The 19,782-nt window shown below is 38.6% G+C and overlaps 1 protein-coding gene across 5 annotated transcripts in view; it reads left to right on the top strand.

The window, feature by feature from the left end:
• Positions 1–2,784: 2,784 nt before the first annotated feature.
• Positions 2,785–19,782, top strand: part of PNPT1 (polyribonucleotide nucleotidyltransferase 1) — a 32,347-nt gene continuing 15,349 nt past the window's right edge. For 3 of the 5 annotated variants that reach the window (XR_015708042.1, XR_015708041.1, XM_087773877.1), the window contains exons 1-25: positions 2,785–2,989; positions 4,147–4,207; positions 4,506–4,580; positions 5,426–5,531; positions 6,555–6,604; positions 7,097–7,160; positions 7,248–7,295; positions 8,025–8,138; positions 8,399–8,585; positions 9,107–9,158; positions 9,484–9,541; positions 9,697–9,793; positions 9,890–9,992; positions 11,081–11,151; positions 12,662–12,698; positions 13,447–13,513; positions 13,615–13,704; positions 14,572–14,625; positions 14,731–14,837; positions 15,523–15,594; positions 15,692–15,755; positions 16,596–16,679; positions 17,159–17,242; positions 19,292–19,398; positions 19,483–19,538. Coding sequence is in view for 3 of the 5 variants with exons in the window: in XM_087773877.1 (XP_087630003.1) it covers positions 2,805–2,989; positions 4,147–4,207; positions 4,506–4,580; positions 5,426–5,531; positions 6,555–6,604; positions 7,097–7,160; positions 7,248–7,295; positions 8,025–8,138; positions 8,399–8,585; positions 9,107–9,158; positions 9,484–9,541; positions 9,697–9,793; positions 9,890–9,992; positions 11,081–11,151; positions 12,662–12,698; positions 13,447–13,513; positions 13,615–13,704; positions 14,572–14,625; positions 14,731–14,837; positions 15,523–15,594; positions 15,692–15,755; positions 16,596–16,679; positions 17,159–17,242; positions 19,292–19,398; positions 19,483–19,538 (2,093 nt within the window). In the remaining 2 variants the exon portion in view is untranslated. Of the gene's footprint in view, positions 2,990–4,144; positions 4,208–4,505; positions 4,581–5,027; positions 5,170–5,425; positions 5,532–6,554; positions 6,605–7,096; positions 7,161–7,247; positions 7,296–8,024; positions 8,139–8,398; positions 8,586–9,106; positions 9,159–9,483; positions 9,542–9,696; positions 9,794–9,889; positions 9,993–11,080; positions 11,152–12,661; positions 12,699–13,446; positions 13,514–13,614; positions 13,705–14,571; positions 14,626–14,730; positions 14,838–15,522; positions 15,595–15,691; positions 15,756–16,595; positions 16,680–17,158; positions 17,243–19,291; positions 19,399–19,482; positions 19,539–19,782 lie in introns of those variants that run through there. The other 2 variants (XM_087773878.1, XM_087773879.1) reach the window with 2 other exon arrangements.

Genomic DNA, 19,782 nt, shown 5'->3' with positions numbered 1-19,782 from the left:
AACATGTTAGCCTGTGACAGTTATGAAGCGCATACGCTTAAGGCTTCTCATTTTGGTGAGTGTGGAAAAAGCTATCTAATAATTTTGGTTTAAGTCAAAAGATCTATTTCCAATGCTCTCTGCTGTTTGTGAACTGTTTAACTCTTCCAATGCATGTTCAAATGGAAAAAGTAACAAGGTTATTCATTATTTTTAAAAGAATCATCTGAAAAACATTTTTTTATGTTTATTCTGGACTTTTTTTACAACCATACATAATCTCAGCTATAGAATTCATTCTTTGGTACAAGTTATGTGGATGAATGGCTTTTTTAAAGTTGAAGCATATATTTTGCATGGCTGCTTCTCAAGAGTTTAAAAGTTACGGCATTTCTCTAAGGTGTCAGAACAATGTCAGAATAGAAGTTATGACTGTGTGCTATTGCTGAAGACAGAAGTCAGGAGGACAGAATGTCACGGTTTCTTTTATATCAAAATTATTGAGACAAATTGTCAGATACTTGGAGCTAATGCAAAAGTGTTTATTGTGTGCTGGTTACTGCTGACAGCAAAAGTGTTCAAGGAAAACACTTTTCACACTAATTATGTGTCATGTTGTCCTTTGTGGTGAATGGACAGTGCCTGTTAGAACGATCTTTACTTCTAGATCACTTTTAAGTTGTCCTTACATATTCCTCTATACCTTTATTATGCTGCAACATCAGTCTGTTCAACCTCAACATACATGTATCACTTGTGTTCGTTCTCAATGAAATGCTGCCCTGCTGTCTCTTCTCTGCTTGTCGCTTCTATCATGTAATTCTCTGCTTTAAGTACGTTGGTTGGCTTCCCCAATTGAATTTAAGCTTTAAAAGCCCTAAGTAACCACCTTCTGTGCTTAACAGAAGACAAGATTTGTGTTGCTCTTGTCTCTTGTATTACATGAATGCTTCCAACCACTCCTTTAAGAAATCACTTTCATAACAGTATAGAGCTGTGAACAGTTATTTGCCATGAGCTAGAGAACAGTAATGAGTAATAATGACATAAAAATCTTTCCAAACAATCCTCTGTTTGTCAGCAGCAAAGTAAATGTGAATTCAGGCAAACATGGTGAACACTCTTCCTTTGCCACCTAATATATTTTTGTACCAAATAAAACTGCACCGATGAATTCTGAATCTGGGTAAAGCTAACGGTCCTTTTGCCCAGGCCAAATCCTAAGTTTCTGGATCATTCGTCTTATTTCTGTCTTCTGTGTCTTGCCAAAAAGATAAGAAACGTGTTGGCACAGAAGAAAAATTATTACTTGGACTGTTCTTGCAGCCAATGAATCTGTTTTCTATAAATGCAGCTTTAACAGAAAAATCCAGTTAAGTAAACAGAAAAGATTAGTAAACAACAAGCAATATCAAAATAGCATTGGAATCGAACTAGTAATAAATGGCATTAATTTTTTTTATTAAATAAGCCCTAAATTTAAATTGTTAACTCCAGATGACAGATGAGTTTAAGATGAATTGTGACAGTTTGTATTAATTTAATCCTGCATGGATCTCAGTGTTGGGGTGATCAGATCTCCATGTTACTGTTCATTCATGCTCACAGACATAAATAATAATTACTAATCACTTTTGCATTATACAACCGAGCAATAATCTGAGGAATAATTAATGTATGAACAAAACCACTGTCCTGTAAACATAATTTTCTGTTGCACTCTGACCATGTAACAGCACAACAAATATTTTAACTGGCAAGCCTTTGTAATAAGCAATAACAACTGTTGTAACCCTCCTCTTGCACTTTGAAAAGTATTTTGACATTGCTAGCTTAAGAGTGCTAAGGATCACTGTTCTTGCCTTAACTGAGGAGAGAAGCGTGGAACGGTGTGGTGGAGCGATCCCTTCAGTTACTTGAGATGAGCGTGACCTTGAGGCTTGGTGCGAGTCTCTCAGCACTGTTGCCATGCTCCAGCTGCCAGACCCTGCTACGGGATCTATGGTTAATACAGATGTAAGACTAATTACTAAAATGATTCAGGGGGCTTAATTACAATTCTTCATTTTGAAATGGGGGTGGGTGGGTGTTGTGGGTGTATTATAGTTTTGAAAACAAGAGGCACAGAACAAGGTCTTTTGGGCAAAAGAATTCCAAATGTATGTATTTTTCCTTTCAAGTGTGAGTTTAAGCCAGGACTGACTCATTCAGCCATGCTTCTAAAGGAAGGGCCCTGAATTTTTGACTGACTGCGTAACACGTAATAACTTTTCCACACCAGGCCTTGCAGCTGCTGTCGCTCAGCAGCGATACCGGGCCGAAGGGGGTGGCTGCTGAGCCGGGGGCAGCCAGACGAGGCTTCCCGGGCGCGAAGCTGCCACAAACTCTCCTGAGGCACCAACGGCGGGAAGGAGGCAGCAGCCCTAGTGCAGCAGTCCTCTCCCTCGCTCTGGGCTCCTGTTTGGGCTGATGGCCCCCAAATTTTAGTCTGAGCCGGCTCTGAAGCCGTCTCGTACCCAGGGGCCGCCACGGAGCTTTTTCTGCCACTGTTTACCTCGGGATTCTCCGCAGAGCTCCGCCGGGGGCCCCGGAGCCGCCGCGTTCGCGCGCTCTCCGCCGCCTGACCCTCCTCGGCTGCCGTGGCCGGCGGGGCTCCGCCAGGGGGCGCAGGCACGCGCTCGCGCTGCCGAATCGAAACCAAACCGCCGGTACGAGAGCCAATCCGCTTCGAGCTTACTGCGCGGCAGCCCGCCCCCGCACCGCCTCCGGCAGCCAATCGGGTGGCGGCTGCCGTTGGGGGTTGCCTCTTCCTGCCCACCGGCGCGATGGCCGCCACCACGAGCTGTCGCCGCGTCGCGCTCGGCGGTTTGGCCGTTGGCGGCGGGGCCGCGGCGCGATGGCGGCGGCGGCTGCTGCTACCGGACGGCTGCGTGCTGCGGCTGGCGCCCACCCGCGGCGCCGCAGCGGAGCCCGGGCCCTGCCGGACGGTGACGGTGGAGGTGGGGGGCAGGTGAGGGGCTCTCCGCGCCCTGAGGGAGCGGGGGAGCGGCGGGGAGGCGTTCCGGGTGTTCCCCGCTCCCTGAGCCGGGGCTGAGGAGTGGCTTTCGGTACTGGCGCTGGGCAGGGGGCCGGCAGACCCCACGGCCCCGGAGTCAGCGGAGAGCGCTGTCCGGGGCGGTGGGTTAAGCAACCGTGAGGAGAAATTGCCGCTGACATCCCTGCGTGCCGTTCCTTCTTCACAGGGGGTGAAGGGCAGGTGTATTTACTTCTCTTTCCCGCACGGAAAAGGGCATATCCTGCAGCTGTGGGGGGAAACGGTGTTTCGTGGGTGTGCAGGCAGCTCCCCTTTTCTTGTCGGGGTACAGCAGGGCTGTGCTTGTGTTTTCTAGTGGCAAGGCTCTAAAACCCAGCTTGAACAGGTGGGTGGTTCATCTTCCAGTGCCAGCAAAGCCGTAGATGTGCCTTTAGGTGACATCTGATGTGACTGTGAGGCTTTGCTTCTAGGTGAAAGAAGCAGGATATCTGAGGCAAAAGGGGCAAAGAAGCTGGGGCAGGGGCTGGAGCACAGGTCTTATGAGGAGCAGCTGAGGGAGCTGGGGGTGCTCAGCCTGGAGAAAAGGAGGCTGCGGGGAGACCTTATCACTCTCTACAACTGCCTGAAAGGAGGCTGGAGCCAGGCGGGGTCGGTCTCTTCTCCCCAGTAACAAGCAATAGGACAAGAGGGAACGGCCTCAAGCTGCGCCAGGGCAGGTTTAGATTGGATATTGGGAAAAACTTCTTCACCGAAAGGGTAGTCAGGCATTGGAACAGGCTGCCCAGGGAAGTGGTTGAGTCCCCATCCCTGGAGGTATTTAAAAGCTGGGGAGATGTGGTGCTTAGGGACATGGTTTAGTGGTGGCCTTGGCAGTGCTAGGTTAACGGTTGGACTTGATGATCTTAAAGGTCTTTTCCAACCTAAACTATTCTATGATTCTAATAAAAGCACATTAAAGTAAAGGGATTTGGTCACTTTTTGTCAGAGAGTTTAAATTTCCATATCTAGTGAGGATTTTTATGTCTAATATGAAGTGTAGCCAACATTGTGTACAGTAGATGCTGTAGATGAATGCAGACATTACTGGAAAATTTATTTGAATTCACTGTGATAACATTATTTCTTTCTAATAGAAAGATGGAACTGTCTTCTGGAAAACTTGCTAGGTTTGCTGATGGATCTGCTGTTGTCCAGGTAAAAAAAAAAGTTAAAATTTGTTCAACTTCAAAATTTCTGTCATTGTTAGGACATCAGAGCGTATTAAAAGGATATAGAGCCTCAACTGGCAATGTAATCCCTAATGAATGTACAGCTGTGTTTTGTAGGGGGGAAAAAAATTGTTTGAAAAGCAAAAATAATGGTGTGAAGCATGGATTTATGTGGTTGTTTTCTGCAAAGAATATTCTGGAGTTTTAGTTTGAGAATAAGTTTAGGACTTCAGACGGTATTTTGGTTGCAGGTAATTTCAATTTTTTTTCTTTTCTTAATCCAGCTAGGTGACACAGCAGTAATGGTCACAGCAGTCAGTAAAACTAAGCCTTCTGCATCTCAGTTTATGCCATTAGTGGTAAGTACTAACGACAAAATTAGTTTTGTGATAATCAGCCTTAGCAGTAGTAATCGATAATTAGTGGAGTTCAGGGTGCTGGGGGGAAGGAGGAATGCAAGTAGCAGGCTACAGACCTTGGACTTCAGAATAGCAGTCTGATAAAAAGACTAGACCTATGGATGAGGGACGAGCAGTGGATGTTGTCTACCTTGCCTTTAGCAAGGCTTTCCACAGAAGCCTTGTGAACTTTGTCTGCCACAACATCCATGTTCAGACATTATATTTTAGATCTGTGGAAAACTGTTTGGATTATGAGGCTCGAAGCATTGTGGTTATTAAGGGTTAATGATTCATGTTCTACCTTGAGGCTGAATAATAGTGAGTTCTTCAGGGGGTCTGTCCTGGGTCGCAGCCTGTCTCATACTTGTATGGGTGACCTGGAATTCCTGCTCATCATGTTCGCAGATGATGCCAGACTAGGGGCGTGCAGATGATACACTCAGAAGCAGGGCTGCCATCCGGAGGGGAGGGACCAGGGGCTGGAGGAAGGGGCCAACAGGAACCCTATGAAATTCTACAAGAGCAAACACAAAGTCCTGAACTTGAGGTGCGCTGGTGCCCTGCAGCAGCTCAGGCTGGGGGCTGACTGGCTGGGTAGTCCATGTATGAACTGGAATGGGAGGGTCCATTTGGGTGTCAGGACAGAGCCTTGAGTAATGTGATCTGAAGTCAGAGTTGACCTTGCTCTGAGCAGGAAATTGGGCTACGGACCTTCTGAGGGGTCCCTTTCCAACCTGACTGATTCTGTGGCTCTGAAACCAGTAATCTGTTGTCTTTAGGAATCTCCGTTTTGTTTTTAAAAGGTCGACTATCGTCAGAAAGCTGCTGCAGCAGGAAGAATTCCTACAAACTATCTAAGAAGAGAACTTGGTTCCACTGATAAAGAAATTCTTACAAGTAGAGTAATAGGTAGGCTGAAACATTTTATTTACAATGTATTTTAAATATTTTGTAATATTCTCATGAATGTTTGAAAAGATAGTAATTTATAACTGCTGTTTGCAGAGTCGATTGTTTCTGCAGTAATGTCAGAAGAAAACAAACTTGTAGTTTCTTGTTTATCAGTACTGATTTTTAAAACAGTATACAAGTGGGGCTGTGTGCATATTCCTTTTATACATAGCCTGGATCTTGAGAAATCTTGTTGTCACCTTTATTATTGTATCCAAGATCTCGTCCTAATTGCAGAGATGTTACCTCTGCAGTCACACATCTCTCTGGAGAGGTGGAAGAGGCAACCAAGCTAAACTCTGAAATACAAAGAGGCAGACTTACTGATTGGTGTATACTCGTTGTTTCCCTCTTGATCCTGCTTGAGAAGTCATCTCCATCATGGTTATCCCCATTCGTGAATAAGATAACACCTTGAAATTCAACACTTACGCTGATGTATTTGACATCAGTTTTATATCTTAAGACAGCAATGAAAAGAATGAGGAGAGGGAACAGCCTATAAGGCCTGGGCTGTTACACAGTCCTATACACTTCAGACCGAAACAAAATTAATAGGAAATCTACGCATCACGGAAATAACGCAGCATTTTGAACATGCATGCTTTTGTTGCTTTTCTTTGTTTGAGGACTATGTCCCTTCATTGAAGGTACTTCTGGTGAAATGCTATTTAATAGATGATTTGCATCCTAAAGCGTAGAAGACTTTTTTTTCAATGTTTTTACCTCGTGTTACCTGACAGTGGGTATGCTCACCCAAATACCTCTTGTTTTACTCTGAGTGCTATTGAAATTTTAGAGTTGATTGTATGTCATGCTAAATTTCCTTCTGGGTTCTCTGCCTTTTCTCCTGGTTTTTTGTTTGTTTGGGTCTTTCACTTGAACTGTTCTGTCAGTTTCTTGTGGGGTTATTACATGACAAACCAAATACTAACTACTGAAACCCAAATACTACTTAGACTTTGAATATTTCTTTTGCAGATAGGTCAATCAGACCACTCTTTCCAGTAGGCTACTTTTATGATACACAGGTAGGTCACGCTCACTGTCCTTAACTATAGCTGCCTTCAGAATGGAAAACTTGGGTATGTCCCATTAAAATTTCACATGATATAGGCACTGTTTTAAGAAAAGCAGTTTTCATTAGCATCCAGGAGAGGTTTACACTTTGAAAAACAGTCTAATAGTGTAATGCTGCTTTTTAGTTTGTCATCTCCTTGTCTTAAATTATTTGTATTACATGCTAGTTTCCAAATTTTGTTGTAGAGATACAGGAACAAAGTTCAAATATCCTCTGTACAACAGAGGAAAGAAAGGCTAACAGTATATGTTATATGATACAATATTATACATTAGTGGAATTTTTTGTGAGCTTTGTAGTTTAAATAGCTGAACAATTTTAATTTGCAGTATAGGCTTGTATAAATATGTGGAATGTTTTGTTTCATTGTCCTTAGCTTTGTATTGACAGCTAATAAAAATGTATAGGTCAAAATTATTTATTGTCTTTTATCTTATGCCAGATCCTTTGTAATCTTTTAGCAGTAGATGGTGTGAATGATCCTGATGTTCTGGCAATTAATGGAGGTAAGAGGACTGTTAAAAATTACTGCTTGAGGGTGATTTAATGTGATCCATTTTTTTCTAATACAGATTTTTCTGTCTTCATTCTAGCTTCTGCAGCACTTGCATTATCTGATATCCCATGGAATGGTCCTATTGGTAAGTAAATATTTTGAAATGACGAATGATTTGAACATAATGGAAGACTTAGACCAGAGTTCATGCTTTCTTTTTTAACAAGAATCTGACTCTAAAGTCCGTTATCTTTTGTTTCAAGTATTGAAAATAATTCTACAATGGACAGGCTTACTGCACTTCAAAGCATTATTTTTCCTGGACTAAGTATAATTTCTGAAGGACTTATAATCCAGAAATAGTATAATATAGAGACAAATAACTTGGTTTTTTCTTCAGAGAAACTTAGTCTTGAAAAGCATCATTTAGAAAATAGCTGGATAAGAACACTTTTTCTCCAGGAACTCAAGAAGAGCTTTATTTCCTTGTGAATATTTTTTGGGAAGAGAAATGATCTAGCCAAGAACAAATATTTAGCTGTATTTTCCTTTCACCTGCCTTTTTTCTGGAAAATGTGCTCAAATGACTAAAAAAAAAAAAACCAACAACAACAAAAAAAAAACCACAATAGACTTACAGCCTTGTGTATAATGCTACTTGGCATTGTATGCCCTACCCAGTAATACTACCCAAAAGAAATTCAAGAATAGAGAATTTTGCCTTACAGATTTGTTCTTAATATATAGCTAACATGCTAATATTTTAAAATGAATCCATAGCTTTAATTATTGTTTCTAGATGTATAATTTTCCAGGTAAAATGATGCCTTAAAGAACTTTCTTTCTTATAATAATTTCTGGAGTTTCTTTGTAGGTGCAGTGAGGGTAGGACTTGTTGATGGAGAAACTATTATCAATCCAACTCGAAAACAGATGTCTTCTAGTGCTTTAAATTTAGTTGTTGCTGGAGCTCCTCAAAATCAAGTTGGTAAGTAGGTTAATTATTAATATCTGATGTGTGTTTGAAAATCAAGTAGGTGCCTCTTTGCAGGTATTTCCTAATCTTTGAAATTTGTATTTTTACACAATAGTAGGAATAAACAACAGTGATAGGTAACTTCTGGTTAGGTAAAATAAGTTCGATTGTATTTAGGCGGTTTAATGTTACTCTGTATTTCCTCAGTTGAGTTAGATTGCTATTGAACAATAAAATAGTAATTTACTAAATTTTTAACTTTCCATTGATAGTTATGTTGGAAGCAACTGCCGAGAATATATTGCAACAAGACTTCTGTCACGCCATCAAAGTCGGGGTGAAGCATACCCAGCAAATAATTCAGGGAATTCAACAACTAGTGAAAGAACGAGGTGTTGTCAAGAGAACTGTTCAGAAGTTATTTGTTGCTCCTGAGGAGATTGTGGAATGTGTAAAGAAGTAAGTTCAGAGCAAATAATTTTGATATCTAGATATCACAGTGACTCAAAATGCTTATTTGACAATGATTTAATTTGATGAGCTCCGATCAGATTGGGGATTTTGTTTAACAAAATAGCATGTTTTGAAGGTTCAGAATTACCTGCTGCGTTTTCCATAGAAACTTACAAACAAGGCCTTCAGCTTTCTTGTTTTGTACTTAGTGAGAAGGACAGGGCAAAGCAAATATCCTGAAAACCCAGTGAAAGTGTTGTAAGTTAATATGCCAGTCGTGTGGAATGGTGACAAAAGGTGTCAGGATATGTTGGCTTGTATGAGCTTTGCTGTGGAAGTGATAACTAATTTCCGAGAGGTGGCAGGAGAGCAGGCAGGAAGGACAGCTGGAGCTAGTAATGTTTATAAATGTCAGTCCGGGGCTTTCATACTGCTAAAGAAAACAAACGTTTAGTCCTCCAAAGAAAGTAATTATGTAAGTGTTTTTTAAGCTGTGTTTTCAAAAATTCTTTCTTTTCTTCCGAAAGACTTGCTTTTAACAAGATCTATGCGGTGTTCACAGATTCTAGCCATGATAAAGTAAGTAATCAACTCAAACATGCTATAATTATTTTTAATTAATATCATAATGGAACTGTAGTAAGATTTAGTTTCTTTAATGTTAATAAAAACTCTTCTCCTCCTCTGCATATATTTGCAGTAGTAATAATAAATTGTTCTGTAAATTCTTACCTACCAGAATATTTGTTTGCAGTACATTATTGATTTTTGAATTGGTGTGACAATCCTAGTCCTTATTCCTTCAGTTTTACAGAATTTTAAACCAAACAAAAACCCAACAACCCAAACCTCTCTTTGTTATTCTGCCCCGTAGAGTTAACTGGTTGCAAATCCTGTGTTCTAGATTTCTAGAGATGAAGCAATTAACAAAATAAGGCTTGAAACAGAAGAACAGCTGAAAGGTATTATCTTCTGCTTGCTTAATATTTAGAGAATGCTTAAATGGAGCTAGCACTACTTAGAGTTACAGTGTGCTCTTTTTGGCCAAGCTATTTTACTAAAAGTTCTCTAAAATTCATTTTCCAACTTTGGATGCAATTTGTTTTGTTATACCCAGAAAAATTTCCAGAGGCTGAGCCTTATGAAATCATGGAATCTTTCAATGTGGTTTCAAAGGATATTTTTAGAAATCTTGTTCTGAATGAATATAGAAGGTAAGTATATCAAACTCCTAGTGAATAATATTTCTGTCAACTTTGTATCCAAGACTATAGTTCCATTGATCTCATAATTTCTGCTTGCAACTTTAGGTGTGACGGGAGAGATTTGACTGCCCTCAGAGATATTAAATGTGAAGTGAACATGTTTAAAATGCTTCATGGATCAGCCTTATTTCAGAGAGGTCAAACACAGGTAGTATCTTTAAACATCAGAAATCGTAAATTTAATTTATCAAAAGCTGAAAGATTTGTATCTTTCATTTAAATGCGAAGTTTCCTTTTTCGTCACATTCAAATAGTAATAACTAGAAAAGAGTTTAGATTTAATTAAAATGTGTGAGTCCATTAAGACAGTAGACAAAGCTTGGCTCCTTGCTGCATGAACAGTACAGACATTAGGATAACGTTCTAAGGATATGTGCTCAGAAAGAGTCTGGGAAGCATTATTGTGTCTTCAGACTTTCTGAAGAATGTCCAGTAACCAAAGTTAGAAGCTGTAAGGATTCTCCTTGTTCAGTTAAGGTTGGCAGATTTGGGGCATTTTTGGTTGGGTGGGTTTTGTCTTGGAGGGAGGTGGTTTGAGAAGAAAGCTTTCCAGTTCAGGATGGCTTGAAGTAAAATTGCTTGTTAATAAGATAAGTCCAAAATCATATCTTTTTCATCCCTCTATGTAGACTTTTATGTTAAAGATATTTGTTGAAACAAGAGCTTTTCATGTAAAATGTAATCCTGTTCATATTTAGAAAAACGGGTGACTCGGTTAATGGGTCATTGGTATGTAGGGCAGTGCTAAATTGTGCATCTCGTGAGAAATCTTTTAAAAGGAACTTCATATGTAGCCTGGACTAAATAGGGAAATTGTACAAAAAAATAACATTAGTGAGATTTTTTTTTTTCCTCTTCTTTGCCAGAAGTGTCAGATGTTGGCTGGATTGAATTAAGATTGTACTCAAGATTTCATCTCCTATATTTTTATAGCTCATTTTCCTAGAAGACTGTCAGCCATTGATCTGACGTATTACAGGGTACATGGGTAGTTGCAAACAGTGGTTTACTCCTCAGTGTTAAATTAGTATTTTTAAATGTGATTGCTTGTAAGATTGTATAATCTTTACAGATAATAAGTTCGTGCGATGAAGGGAAAAAAAAGTTTGCAGAAGTGGTAGGGGATGGCATCATATCTGTTGCTGAAATCATTCTTTTTGATTCCTCATAACCAGTAGAAGTTGTGAAACATGGAAGTGTTTAAGAGCAGTTTATTTACCCTCTGTTTTATTCTAGGTTCTCTGTACAGTTACATTTGACTCTATAGAATCAAGCGTAAAATCAGATCTTATCTCAACAGCAGTGAGGTAGGTATATCTTCTGGTGTTTTGTCAGTGGTAATAGAAGAAAGCGAACATTTAAGCACATTTGATAAAAGTTCCTTGAACTTTGACATATATATATATATATATGTATTCATTAGGACTGGAAAATGTGTAACATCAGACTTTGAAGCGGCCTATTTTCAAGAGATCTCGGCAGTTGTTTTTTGTTAAGATGACGTTAATTCCATAGGCCCACATTTGAAATTGGGGAGTATTACAAGTAATGTCCAGTCTGGTTTTGAGAGAAAGAAAATAGCTAATTACTCTTGAGTCTGTAAAACTGCGTCCATTTATCAAGTCTCTTTAAATAAAACGATTGATGAAAGTTGATTCCCTCTGTTCCAAATATTCATCGTCACACTTGGAACTTGATATGTATTCTACTCATTTAATGCATTTCTCACAGTTTTTGAAGTTTTGCTTGATGAGTTGGATGCATGGAGCCCATGAAGTGCTGTTCTGTTTGTCAAGTTCGGTTCAAATAGAAAAAAAAATTAAAAAGCAGATCATTGAGGGGGGGGGATTCCCTCAACTGAATCAGCCTATCTAAATGTTCTTGTTTTGTCTCAAAATAAAAATGTTCAGAGGGTGAAAACATTTGTGTTCTTTTTTTAGTGGAGTAAGGAAAATTTAACTTACGATGTAGCATGCAAGCCCTTGTGCCGTTAACATTTTATTGCTGAGGGCTCTCTTGTTGGGAAGGGGAAACTCCTTCCCGTTAAAGCTGCAGTTCAGTGATCTCATCCCACCAATGTGGGAGCTTTTACATTTTAGTGTCAGCTTTGCTTTAGTTAAATTTTTTGATCTAGAGGTGTTTGTCTATGTTCTGTAACTTTGGTATTCTTGGAATTAGTTTGTGTTGAATAATGGTTTTAATTAGCTGTCATTAGGTGGCTTCACGAATGAGAGATTGCCTCTATATGAAACTACAGGCAAGTCTTGACTTGAAGCAACTTTCTTTATAGATTAGCTTTTTTGTATTTATTGCTAAGGGTCAAGTCTTGTGGTGCTTTGGTAACTTTTTTGAGCACAGATTTATGTTGTGTTTTTTTTTTTTTTAATTTAATCAAGAGCTATTTTGTGGTTACAGAGATTTTCAGTTTTCCTTCTGAGCGCTTAAGTTTTCCAGTCCTCACTGCAACGTGTACAGTAAAATGCTGATGTTCTTGAAGTTTGAATTTTATTTTTTTCTTCCTTCAAACACACCGAAACCAGCGTAAGGAACTGATAGGGCCTATTCTATTCTAAACAGCTAGGGAAACCATTTTAATGATGATGAATAACACATGAGGTTTTTTTCTTTGTAGGCTATGCTTTTTAATTTGTTGACGACATAGAAAACTTTAGGAAAAATATGGGTGATCAGCAAACCTATTGATTGTTTTTGCTGAGTCTATTTGTAAGCATGACTGAATATAATCTTATGTGTTACCTGTTGTATGTAAGACATGTTTGGTTGCTCTGTTTTGACATGGTCTTTTTTAATTAATAGTGGAATAAAAGATAAAAACTTCATGCTGCATTATGAGGTGAGAGTCTTACTGTGTCACACCTTTCTGCATGATTCACAGAAGGGCTTCATGTCTTGTTTTTAAAGGTGAAATTGATCACTTCCAAGGATATAAATTATCTCTAGCTTTGCTAGAATTTATTAATTCTAATTCGTATGTGAATGTATACTGCGATTTATGAAACAAGTGCTGGTTTCCTAAAAAAGCACTAGATAATTTGTAAATTGCCTTTTTAATATCTTAACATTAGGTTACTTCCTTAAGAATGGGCTATTGCTGAAAGCAGGATTAACCTGCTCTATTATTTTTAGTAAACTCTTATTAATATGTTCAGTTGACATACTACACTAATAGTAAATAGGTGCTTTTACATCTTGGATCTCTCAGCCTTTGGAACTTGCCCAAAGTATTTCATACTGGCAACAGGTGTATCTTGTTCCATTATCTGTATGACAGAAACAAGATCTCTGATATGTTGTTTGACAAGTTCAATTGGACTAAGCTTGTGTTGTTTTTTAACTACCTTGCAACTGCTTTATTCTCTCTTGTTCTGTGGAAGTAAAACACTTACTAAATACTATCTAAACTGGTCCTGGTTTGCAAACTAAGTGACTAATAGAAGTCATGTGGTAGTTAGATTATTTTTTTAATTGTTTTACCTTGAGGTGCATGAAAAATTCTTCAAAGAATTTTTTTCTAAGTGTATGTTTTAACATGGAGAAAAAATATTAGTTAATTTCTATATACACGTTCTTTTACTTCATAGTTTCCTCCTTATGCAACTAATGAGATTGGCAAAGTTACTGGTATGAACAGAAGAGAACTTGGACATGGTAAGTTCTGACTAGAGAAGTCCCTGCTGTAAGTTTTAATATTTTGTCTAATTGTTTTTATTTATGGATCACTTGGTGTTTGTTTTTTTTTTTCCAAACAGGTGCACTTGCAGAAAGAGCTTTGAAACCAATTATTCCCCAGGATTTCCCATTCACAATACGAATTACTTCTGAAGTCTTAGAGTCAAATGGTATTATGACTTTCTTATTTTTAACCTAGTGCTAGAGACTAAATTTGGTCCTTAAAGCCCACGTTTGACAAACTTGAGTTGTAGGCATTTTAGGTAGTAGATTTCATTTTTAACCTTCTTAATCTTGATAGCTCTATTACCTGAAGTACTTCAAGTAAAAAGGATGCATATGGTCACAAACAATGGACTTTTGTTTCAATTTTTATAACAGCACAGTATTAGTATGACATGTAAACATAAGTTCTGAGTTTAATAAAACGGTATTTGGGGGCATTTTTATGCTACAGAGTGAGGAAAATAAATCAGCATGCATTAAATGTGATTCTTTGGTGTTTAATCACAGCTGGTACCATCATTGACTTAGAGGTAACTTCTGGCTGTCTGTATTTGTTCTTTCCCATCTCCCCAGTTTGGGAGAGGGCTATCTGTTTCACCTTTCTGCAGATTCCCCTGTGTGGCCAGAAGCTCCCTGAGGCCGCCTCGTATTTCCTAGTACTGCAGTTTGAGCTGGCTGGGAGAAGGAGTTGGTGGAGAAAGGGAAGGAGTCCCATTTGCAGCTTCCTGCGAAACCCACAGATTCCTTGTCTAGAATATTTAATATTAATCATGATGCTTGTTGAGCTTTTTTGGTATCGGTATCATGAAAGATTCAAACTATATTACCCATTGCTTGTTAAAAATATTCTGCTACAGAAGATTTCTAATTGCAATTATTTAGTGTAGTATGTGCGTTGCTGCACGGTGTTTTCTAGCTAGCAGCGAGTTAAGTTTCAGACTGTCATTGAAGCATATCACTTGCAAGTTTTGTTTCAGGTACTTCTGACCAGTGTTTAATACTTTTTTTTCCCCTGTATTCTAACTCTGCAGGGTCCTCTTCAATGGCTTCTGCATGTGGTGGAAGTTTGGCGTTAATGGATGCAGGTACAAAATATGGCCCTTATAAGGATAAACGACATATGATAATGTGTTATAAGATTTGGAAATGACCAAAGGTTATAAAAATGTATTTTTATTTACCATGATTAGGAGTTCCAGTATCAAGTGCAGTGGCAGGTGTAGCAATAGGTCTCATTACCAAATGCAGTCAGGAAAAAGGAGATATTGAGGACTATCGTCTGCTGACAGACATCCTGGTGAGTGTTTCTAGCGTTGTTTTTATTGCCGCTTAATTCTGTAAAATATCCTCTATGCCTTCTTTTGTGATGTTTTGCCCAGTTAATTCTGGAACATATGCTACTGGAAATATTGAATAGTTTTCTCCCAAACTCCTCCCTTATTTAAAAACAAAAGAAACAAAAAAAATGACTTTGAAATATCCAGTCATACTTCTTATTTTTTTGTAATTAGTCAGTTTTTTCTTTTAGGCTCTCATAAGCTCTCTCTTTCCAATGAATTTTGTCTTTTCTCTTGGGAGAAAGAGATTATTAATTCTTGAATACTTTAATTTACTGAAAAGCACAATATATTGGATGGAGAATGAGTGCTTGGCAAAGTTGCTGGGGGGGGGGGGGAAATGCACATTATCGTGCAGCTGCTACTTCTTCCTGTGGCAGCCACTGATAGTGCAAAATCAACCATGGATCTGTTGTTCGGAAACTAGTCCACAACAGCTCTTTAATTTATAACGAGAGAAAGGAACAGTGTTAATCCTGAACAGCAAAATACGGCTGAAGTAAAACACGTGAGTCAGAAGTAATTCCAAGTCTGCAGAACTACTTTGCGGCTTATTGAAACATAGAATGTACTTTTTGTGTACAACAAGACTTGATGCTGGGATAAAGTTACTCCAATTTGCTTTCTTTCTGTCTATGCTGGTAGGGAATTGAAGATTACTACGGTGATATGGATTTCAAGATGGCAGGTACTAATAAAGGAATAACTGCCTTGCAGGTATTGTAACGTTAAATCTCCCTAAAATGGAACTCTCAGAATGTATCTAAAAAAGCCTTCTTTACATATTGGTGCAACTTAACTCTTTTCATATTAGGTTGATCTAAAACTGCCAGGAATACCAATAAAAATTGTAATGGAAGCTATTCAGCAAGCTACAGGTAGGTCCATATTTGTATTTGCACTCATTTTATGCTATTAAATGATAAATTGTATTAAATTCTAAGTTTTATGGAACTAAATAATAAATTTATTAATTTTTTTTCTCATTGTGGAAAAAAGCTGCTGTCTTCAAAAAACTGGTCTGGTTTGGCTGTTGTCTGTTATATTTCAATATAGGCACTTCATACAAAATAAGTAGCTTTTAATATCAGAGGGGAGCATTCAGTCTCCAAAAAGCCAGGCCCTTCCCACCAGACTTAAGTTTCCTATTATTGTACATAGTGTCAGTGAAAGTGTCTGCTGCTCCTGGAGGTTACTTTTTATTACAACAGAACAAAAATGGTGTGATACTAACTTTAGTGCAATGGGTAACTTGTTTTGAAAAATTGCAATAAAATCAGTGGCATAGCAAAGCGAGGAGGGAGGGAACGTATACAGAAGAGCAACATCAGGGCGGAGGAATATATTATAAAATATTTACATGCGGTATTTTGGATTTGACTGATGCAAGTACAATATTACTAAGCCGTATCAGTTTATAGAATTCTTGTCATGCTGTATTAAAACCTGTATGTAATGTTCTAGGCCGCGTAAAATCAATAAATGTGCTGAAGGCATAGGTCTTGTATGCACAGAGCAGGATGTTGTGCTGCAACAAACATGCACTCCCTGAAATGTGTTAAGTTACCATGATAAATTCTCAAGCTAGGCAGGAGGCAGATTTTATGAACAGGTGTTTATCTACTTTATAACAAAAACAGCATAAACTTATTTTAGTCTTATACAAAACTCTCTATTTTTTTCCTTCCTCCTGCTTTCCCCCCTGCTAATCCCCACAGCTGCAAAGAGGGAGATTTTACAAATTATGAACCAAACGCTGGCGAAACCCAGACCTAACAGAAAAGAAAGTGGACCAGTTGTAGGTAATGTTAGTTATATGTTGATAAGAATGCATGTCTCTTGTAATTATCTTTTTAACAATAAGCTGCTGCTCAAAACGGCTGTTTTAATGAATGTTTGTTATACGTTTCTGCCCCTGCCTCTTGGGGTTATTTTTTCTTTGGGTTTTTTGAGGTGAATTTTTGGGTTTTATTGCCCTGTGAGGCAGCACCGTACTATTTCACTGTAGACCAGAAAGCAGAATTAAACTGGGGTTATGTGAAACTGTCACAAAATCAGAATGGATATAGATGTCAGTATTGGTATGGCTTAAGGTAATTTACACTCATCGAAGTATTTGTATTCTATGTTTTCATTTATTTCAATTCTTAAATGTAATTACCTCAATGTTCAGCAAACAATACGAGTAGCTATGGAAGATTAAAACCTAAATGAATGTCTTTGTGATAGCTTTCAAGATTATCGTATTTAGCATTTCAAAGTGTTTTAAATGTCCTTTCAGAAACTATCCACGTTCCATTATCAAAAAGGTTAAGATTCGTTGGTCCTGGGGCCTATAATTTGAAAAAACTTCAAGCACAGACCGGTAAGACGTTCTTGCTTCCTGTGATAATTTATCCTAATGTGTTATTAGCATCTCTTCTCTATATGAAAATTACCAGTGTGGAGTTTTAATTAGCAGATCTTGGTAGCACAGGTATTACTAGCACAGCTATTCCTGAATCTTAATGCTATCTTTATGCCCTTTCAGAAACTATAAGTAGCTAAACTTAAACTTCCCAAATTGTTCTGTAGATCACCTCCATAAAACTGGCATTTGTGCTTCAGCAGCAACAGCCGAATAAGTAGACAGGAAGAACTGTTAAGAGAAAAGGGTACTTCTAAATTTGTGATTTATGCTGCAGACTGCAGAACGGTGTTTGCCTTTGTTTTCAGGCTTGTATGTTTAGCTGCTCCAATGCTGAGTACAAACTCGGTCTGTACTATATCTTGATAAGAGATACACGCGTGTTGAAGAGCTAGGTGAAGCTCCTCAGCTACACTTAGTTGTGTAGGTTCTCTCTGTGAAAGTGCTTGCGGTTTGTCTTGCAGCAGGAATTCCCCGAAGTTTGGTGCATGTGTGATGGTGTTTTTCAGGGCTTATAGAAGAGGCAATTAAGTGTTCATATAGGGACAGTATTGCAGATAGTGTTGAATGAAAGATGTGAAGTCAAGCAAGTTTGATCGTGAATATGCTGAAGTGTAGATCAAATCTATGTAGCTTCTCTTCCTAAAAACTAAAGCTTTTTTGCTGTGGTTAAGAGGGGAGATTGGGCTCTTTGCTACAGTGCTCGTCAACCGTTTTCCTAGGATTCTGTGAAGAGCTGTATACACCGTTAACGTGCTGGCACGTGTTAGAAATCCAACTCGCTATCCCATTGTAGGAGTGACCTGTGCTGGGGCTTAAACTGGTAGCAAGTAGTGTGACAAAAGTTTCCTGACCTTGTTATGTTTCTTGGAATAAATTCATTTTATTTGTTTACACGGTGGTTTGTCCTGCCTGGCCTTAAGTGCCAAATTCAAAGTTGATGCCTTTTTCACTACCGTTTCCTAAAGAGGGCAATTGATGCTTTGGTTGAGATAAATGCAGACGGACAGGTCACTTAGAATTAGGCCTATAGCTTGACGTTGCGGTTGCCCTCAGAAGTGAATGAATGGAATTTGCGAAGTGTTAAGTATCTCTGAGAGGCTACACTATTAAAAACCTCTCTTCAAATGACTCAAAGGAGTGAAACTAGACATAGCGCACCCTTGCCATCTCTCCAGCGTGATGAAGGTAATAGTCAACCAATAGCCAGCCATGGTAGCAAAGGTGAGTTTCTGCTGTGATATTATTAAATACGTCAGATTTATTTTATGAGCACTTCGTAAACACGAATTCTTTCCTTTATTGCTTAATATAGTAAAACTTGCTCACTATTAGAAAGCTAACATTTAAAAAAGGCTGATGTCTATAGTGTATCAAGTAGATGTTCTGCCTCAGCTGCTTTGGACTTGGAACTCTCTTAATGCTCTAGCTAGCTTGATTAGCGCTTCAAAGGGGATTGGGGTGGAGAAAAGGAGGAAAAAAAAAATCATACTTCCCATTGGTTGTAAGCCTATGCAGCCTGTTGGCTAGAAAACTAGTCTAGAGGTGCAAAGAATTTTATCATGAAATCTTACTGTGTTCTGGCTCTGAAAGGCTTTAATTTCCATCAGCTAGTAATCAAGGCTATAGTTTTATTAAAAATCTCTTACAAAATTCATTCATAGAAACTGAGATTTATTCATAAAAACAAAATTACTTCAAGAGTGTTTTTCCTGTCATAAAAGGTTTATAATAATAATTTTGCAAATGTGAGCGGTCCGATATGGAGCACAAGTTTGTCCAGGTATTTGGCAAGCATGCCTGTAACGTGGTTTCCATTCAGTTGCATGTAAAGCTGTCCAGTGCCTAATCTGAAGAAAAATATTTGAAATGATTAGGTCTCTCGGATCTTAATGAGTCTGTGCAAAATAATTTTGCCCTATGCAAGTCTTTACTGAATGTAGGTTTTCTGCTTGCTGAAACAGTAGCAATGTTCACTTAAATCCTCCCATGAAATTTATTTCCAAGGTGTAACTGTAAGTCAGCTGGATGAAGAGACGTATTCTGTGTTTGCCCCCACACCTAGTGCTATGCATGAAGCAAGAGAATTTATCCGTGAAATCTGCAAAGATGATGTAAGGACAAACTTCCGTTGTTAGCTTTTTCAGTTTGCGTTTTGTGAACGTGTGTCTTACTGTTTTCTTTTCCCCCCCCCACAGCAGGAAGTTAATTTAGAATTTGGTGCAGTTTATACAGCCACGATAACTGAAATAAGGTATGAAAAGTGCTCTGGAGTTGAAGTAGAAATTAGTTTTAGGTAGCTATATTCCTGATACCTAAATATGATGTAAAATAATTGATTTTTAAAGGATGCCAAACTTACGCTGGCGACATTGGCACCTGCATTGTTCCTGATATTTTATGTTGAAAATACTATTCTGTTTCTTAATAAGGCTGTTAATTTTTGCTGCTTGATTAGTTACTAGAATGTCTTTATAAACTGTAAAACTTAAGGCCTT

This window comes from Nipponia nippon, unplaced genomic scaffold (genome assembly GCF_047370975.1).
Source record: "Nipponia nippon isolate SJK-2023a ecotype South Korea unplaced genomic scaffold, ASM4737097v1 scaffold_4, whole genome shotgun sequence".
NCBI lineage: Eukaryota > Metazoa > Chordata > Aves > Pelecaniformes > Threskiornithidae > Nipponia > Nipponia nippon.
This window is presented reverse-complemented; position numbering and strand designations above follow the sequence as displayed.